General features: G+C 41.8%; 1 protein-coding gene across 3 annotated transcripts in view; it reads left to right on the forward strand.

Moving 5' to 3' along the window:
- The window catches only part of USP37 (ubiquitin specific peptidase 37), a 36,558-nt gene extending 30,840 nt beyond the window's left edge, over positions 1-5,718 (forward strand). For all 3 annotated transcript variants that reach the window (XM_068948911.1, XM_068948910.1, XM_068948912.1), the window contains exons 21-24: positions 2,143-2,258; positions 3,475-3,544; positions 3,967-4,105; positions 4,918-5,718. In XM_068948911.1, coding sequence (XP_068805012.1) covers positions 2,143-2,258; positions 3,475-3,544; positions 3,967-4,105; positions 4,918-5,005 — 413 coding nt within the window. In that variant the 3' untranslated portion in view covers positions 5,006-5,718. The remainder of the gene's footprint in view (positions 1-2,142; positions 2,259-3,474; positions 3,545-3,966; positions 4,106-4,917) is intronic.
- The last annotated feature ends 458 nt before the right edge of the window (positions 5,719-6,176 follow it).

Consider the following 6,176-nt stretch of genomic DNA (forward strand, 5'->3'; position numbering starts at 1 on the left):
TGCTTCTGAGGGAAAATAGATCTGTGTGTATGAGTGCAGCTCCTGAATGTCTGTGAGACAGCTGGGATTTCGTGCTTTTTTGGTGTGCGCTTAATTGTATTTGGCTTTGCTTATGTCAGCTTGTCTTGCTCCCTGTTGTGGAAGCAAATGCCAGGACAAACTCTTAGAATGAAAAATGACTTTTTTCATTCTTTGAGTTTTTAATACTATATATATATAGTGACATGGACCTTTAAATTTTGCATTCTTAGCAGAAGCCAGCATGCTAATGGCTGTAATCACAACATAAGGATTATTTCTTGCTTGCATTGGTATTTTAGTGCTGATTAATGCACTGGCCTTGCCCAGGAAAATGAGTAAGTGCTCCATCCCTCTGATACGGAATGAGAGGGAGACAGACCTCATCGCAAGGTATAGCTGTTGTGTGTGGTGGGGGGAGGGAATCACCCAAAATATACTCTCTGTCCTTTCCAAAATCAGACAGTGTGGTGAGCCTCAGGCGCTGTTTAACATTTGTGTGAGGCTGGCATGCGAGTGATTTCATACAATCTGGCAGAGCAAAGCATAACAGAGAGAAAATTCCTGCTCCAAAAAGGGAGAGGGAGTGGTAATGAAGTACTGTGTTAAGATACTCTTAGTTGCTCAGGCACCTTTAAAGGCTCTCAGTTATTACTGGATGAACCTGTGTCTGCTTCTCAACAGGAATGGGTTGAATGGTGTTTAAACGTACCTCAGCCTGTTGGCAGCGCAGTTCTGAGTCGCCTCCCCTGAGCAGCTCCAGCAGATTTGAGCGCCCAGCCTCTCCCAGGTCTTCCCTGATTAGCGGCCTGGAAGAGTCCAAGGCTAGAAATCCTGCCTGCCTCCTCATTTGCAGTCACTTAGACTCAGACATGAACTTTGCCTTGTTCTTTTCAGCTTGCTACCGTGTCATTTGTAATGGCATCAGCCAGTAGTTGTTGAAGGAGATGCTAATATTGATATGCTGAATAGAATGTGCTAATATCTAACGTAAGACTGTTAGCGTTTGTCTTAGAAAAGTTCACAGTGGTCCTGTAATCAAAGAACCACTAGTCATCCAAAAACCAATGGTGAAGTGGGTTTAGCGATACTTGTGGCAAATGCTTCGTACAGAGACCTACTTAAATGGCTGCGTTTCTTGGCTGTAGTCTAGCTTACATAGCCTGAATTAAATGCGTGGAAGCCAACAGTAAAATATCCTCAGTTAAAGGGATTTATCTGTAAACTTCCTGAGAAGATTAAACTAATCCAGCATCTGATGATTCAACAGGGAAAGCGGCAAGAATCTCTTTGGCAAAACATCTCCGTCCTAGCTGGCACGATTGTGTCTTTAAAATAAAAAAAAATCAATCCTGAGCGGTGCCCTGTTAATCACAAGTTCTCATTCACCCAGGACTTCACAGCTTTAATTTAGCTGGTAAAAACGTAGCTACTTCTCCTAATGAGCACTAGACAAAATCTTAAATTGGGTAGCTGCAGAATCCCAGGACGTTTGGAACAGTGTGTACAGGCGGCAGCGGTGCCTTCCGGCTCTTTACAGAAAGCTGCCTGCGTTTTGCTCAGCCAAGCAAACTGGAAGTTCCTGCGGTGAGCAGCCTTCCTACCATCTAAAACAATAAAAAGATGCCCGCTGCCAGCAGTAGCAATTGATGCTAGTTTTAATTGAAAAATGCACTTTGTTAATGCAACTTATAGTTAAAACTGTAATTCATGGCTTCTCAGTGCAGAAACTTACAGTTCGCTGAGCAAACTGGCTGTAAGTCTTTTAATGTAGGTTCTGGCTGCAGACCACCAACGCACTACAGCCAACTGGATGTTTGACCACTCTTTTATCATCCAGCTGTCATTGTCACAGCGCCCTTTTATAAAAGTATGAGAGAAAGTATGCTCAAATGAATTCTGTAGTCTGAGGTCTTTTTCTTAATTAATGCTCTGACAAGGTGGGGAGGGGAGGGAAAGAGTTCTTGCTTGGAAATTCCAATATGTCCCGCTTTGCTTAGAAAGGAAGCTTGAAACTCTAGCGCTCTATTGCTTGTTTACTTGGGTGAATGTATCCCAACCTGTTGTGAAGTCCTGTGTGCGCCATGGATTCTCACACAGTATCGTTGTTTCCATACTATTTAGAGTTTAACAGCTCTCTCCTGGAAGGCGTTGGCTCTGATGAAGACTCTGGGAATGAGGATGTTCTTGACATGGAGTATTCGGAAGCTGAAGCAGAAGAGCTTAAAAGAAACGCTGAGGTGATGATCTATGATTTCAAGAACTAACGGAGAGATGTAGCTCCTTTTTTGGCAGTTTAGCCTTAGAGGTTTTGTTACAGAAAAGATGTACTTAGTCTTAGAAAAATTCTTTATGATGAAAAATGGATGACAGAAAATATCTAGCTGAAAGACTCTGCCCTATCGTGTTTAAAAAAAAAAAAAGTGGAAACCCTCTGAGTTTCTCTAAGATGATGTGGGTAACAAAGAGAAGGAAACATTAGTTGTTTTTTTTTTTATCAGAAATGTGACACTGCATGAAAAGCATTTGACCTGCATTTTTACTTAAAAAGGAGCATTTTAGCCAGCGTGGTAGTTTAGTTGCGATGCCATTGGGCTTGTAGGTTCTGGATCACTAGGACTGAGAAGCTGTGGCACAACTTTTGTTCTGCTCAGGTGAAATGTAACCATAAACCAGCTTTTGCTGCCTGCCTGGTAACGCTCTCCTACAGCAGTGCTGCGAAAGTTGCCTGGTAGCCTCAGGGGAGGGAAAGCTGTGCAGAGCAGAAAGGGTTGATATTTATAAGCGGAGTTTCCTTGAGCAGTTCTTATTTTCTTACCCATTCCCTCCCCTTAAACCAGGAGTTATGTTTTAAGAGTATTGTCAATGAATGGTATCAATTGAGTTTTCTGGTCAAAAAGCCAATTACTATTACTTAGTTTTGTTGTCAATGAATAGACAGAGCAGCTTCCTGCATGCAAAGAGGGCATTGCCTGCTGGCGTTACAGGTGCAGGGTGAGAGAATCTGGGCCGCGTATCCAGGCGTAACTGTTAAACCTGTATCCCATTATCAAGGGTATATTTTTAATCTTTTACGGGCAGTGTGGTGTTCCCTTTTTGTTTTTCTATGTTTATTTGGTGGATTTGATGCTGACATCACTGGAGGTTACTCAGGAAATAGTTGTTTAGAAAACTTTGTAGCATAGAGCTCGTGTCAGCATATGGTCTGAGGTCAGAGCGGTTTCTTTGCATTTCCATTGGCTTGCTGAAAGATTAAATAATTTTGGAAACTGTCTCTGGCTCTCAGAGGACTCTTCGTTTGGTCTGACCCAGAGTGTCTGTTTCTGTGTTGCTTGATTGGGTTGTAGCTTTGAATACAGTAGTGAAAGTTCATATCCCGGGTATAAATCATATTGCTCATAAACTACATGGGACAAAAGTAAATGCCTAAAAGCTTTAATTGGACTTTATTTTTAGACAGGAGAGCTTCCTCATTCCTATCGTCTCATCAGCATCGTCAGTCATATTGGAAGCACATCATCTTCAGGTAAAAGATACCATATTTTATTCTTCGTATCTTAATCTAGATTAAAAACCTGTGATACAAAATGAATATAGTAGGATTATTTGAAGAGAAGTACATTTATAAGATTTCATTTATAATTAATGCTCGTTGGCAAGAACGTTAATTTAGCTTTTGTAATTTAGGCAGCAGAGCAAATCTTCCATAGTGCCTTGCTGGCAGGGGAGGAAGGGGAGGGCGTCATGGTCCCAAACGGTGACGCGTGGACGAAGTCCTTATGAGATCCACGTAGTTGTTTGTGGTTGTTATCAACTCGTTGACCAGGAAAAACTGAGGAACCAGGATGTTCAGGGTGTTTTGACGTTTAAATCTGAAATAGATCATTGAACCAGGATATCTAGAAACAGCTTTCTGGTTGAACTGGCAGCGTTCTCTGTTTTTTTAAGGTCATTATATCAGTGATGTCTATGATATCAAGAAGCAGTCCTGGTTCACCTATAATGACCTGGAAGTGTCTCGAACTCTGGAGGCCACTGTTCAATGTGACAGAGACAGAAGCGGCTACATCTTCTTCTACATGCACAAGTAGGTATCTTGGGGGAATTTTGGTATCAGCAACTGCCTTTTTGTGAGGCAGTGTGCATCTCTTCTTCCTCTAGTCCTCTTCGGTGGAGATGAAAAAAGTATCTCCACCTAGTTGTCAGAGGAAATTCTAGTCAAAATTACGTGCAAGAATGAAAAAATTGAAGTGCTATAAGGGTTCAGTGGCTTAGAATTGTCTGTCAGTAATATATGAGGTTCTAAAAAGATGCATTAAATCATATTTCCATGAACAGTCATAGTATAGCTAGGGTTTTTTCCTTACTTGCTATGATACTTAAAAACACCGTTATTCCTCCTCCTAGGGGTTGTGTTGTTGCAGCTATACTGGTGTTTGAACATGAGCAAGATGAGGTTTGTAGGTAGAAGTAATATCTCTTCGGGCACATAGAACTGAAGGGCCTTTGTGCTTAAAAGTTTGACTCCTTTTCTTTGTCTTTACTGGTTGCTCTAATAAAAGATATTACTTTATCTACAAACTGTTTGGTTTGCCTTCTGATCTTTTTACTAGCACTCTTATTTTCACTGCTGTTACTGTTCTCCGAGGTTTACCAGTGATCTTATTCATTGTAATAACTTGGGAGGGGGGAGGAAAAAAAAACCTCAGGATTCAAGGAGCCTTGCTTAGAGATGTTAGATAAGGCCCCTTTCTCTGCCAGGATCCATGACGCTTGTGGATTAAATCCAGTTTTGTTGGGGTTTTGTTTTTGTTTTTTTTCTCTCACTTCCCTCAGGGCGGTCTTATGCAGCCCTTTGTTGTTGAATGTGAATTTCACTATTGGTCTTCTCTGTTATAGGGATATCTTCGATGAGTTGCTAGAAACTGAAAAAAATGCACAGCCACTTAGCATGGAAGTAGGAAGATCAATTCGTCAGCCTCTGTGAAGAGTAAAACACCTTGTTCCTCCTGAGGAGCAAGGAAGATTCTGAACTTGTGCCAGACACAGGAGTAACAAACAGCTCAGGGCCAAAACAAGAGACAAAAGGTAGAAATACAGGACGCTCAGTGTGTTGAACCATCTGTGCAAGTCCTGGGCCCGAACCACGCTTTTAAACCTTGACATCCCAGAGCGATCCTCCTGTGGTGAAGTTTTTATTGTTTCTCAGATAATTTTGTCAGCATGGAGCCTTAAAGAGTTGCATCAAGCCACAAGACTACAGCTGCTCATAAACTGATAAAACAATAGTGCAAAAAGAGACTTGACTTTAAAAGCCCATTCACCTGTGAGCCGTGAGTGGGGAAGATATACATATCACTTGGCATTTTTTTTCTCCAAGAGCAATTTAAGCAATAGATTCTGTAACCTGGCGTGTATTGTGTTAGTAATAGTCACTGGAAACCCAGATCACCGAGTATGCTATTGCCGGTCATCTTGCTAACAGGCATTTCAGAATCACTCAAGCTGATGCATTTTGACATTCATGGGTTTGTAAGTGCTCTGCTATTTACATGCAGCTCCAGGAAACGGACTGTCGGTGCTGTGGAATGTATTGCATACCTGGTGGCAGCTCTGTCTTTTACACCGTTCACTGTCATCCTCCTTTAGAAATGAGATTATATATGTGATTTCTTTTATTTTAAAAGTTTTATTACTTGATTGCATTTTCTTCATAGCATTATTGCATAAATACCATTTAGAGAGGCGACCTCTCTTTCAGTGTGCGGTATTTCACACTGAGGTTATATTGCTTAGGGCTGTTTTGATTTAACTGTGACTGAAGGCGCTGGGGAGGTAGATGAACACCTGGAGCAGATTGTGAACAGTAACAGGAGATGAACAACAGCCACTTTTTCGTCTTGCGTTCTGGGAGGATGAGAGCTTTCTGACATTACCCTTTCTGTGCGTGCCTGGCTCATCCTGAAGTGGGAACTGTGGAAAAAGGCTGGGTCTGCAGGGTATTGCTTGGCACTTGAATTGCTCTTTGGTTGAACCATGGTCTTGCCTTGGCCGTCTTGTACCGCAGGAGTTGGAGACGGTTTTTACTGCACCTGTATGTCTGTTGCTCTTTTTAAGGAGTACAGTGGGAGAAACTAAACCAGGTGGAAAGCTTTTGA

The sequence above is a fragment of the Struthio camelus genome, chromosome 6 (genome assembly GCF_040807025.1).
Source record: "Struthio camelus isolate bStrCam1 chromosome 6, bStrCam1.hap1, whole genome shotgun sequence".
NCBI classification, from domain to species: domain Eukaryota; kingdom Metazoa; phylum Chordata; class Aves; order Struthioniformes; family Struthionidae; genus Struthio; species Struthio camelus.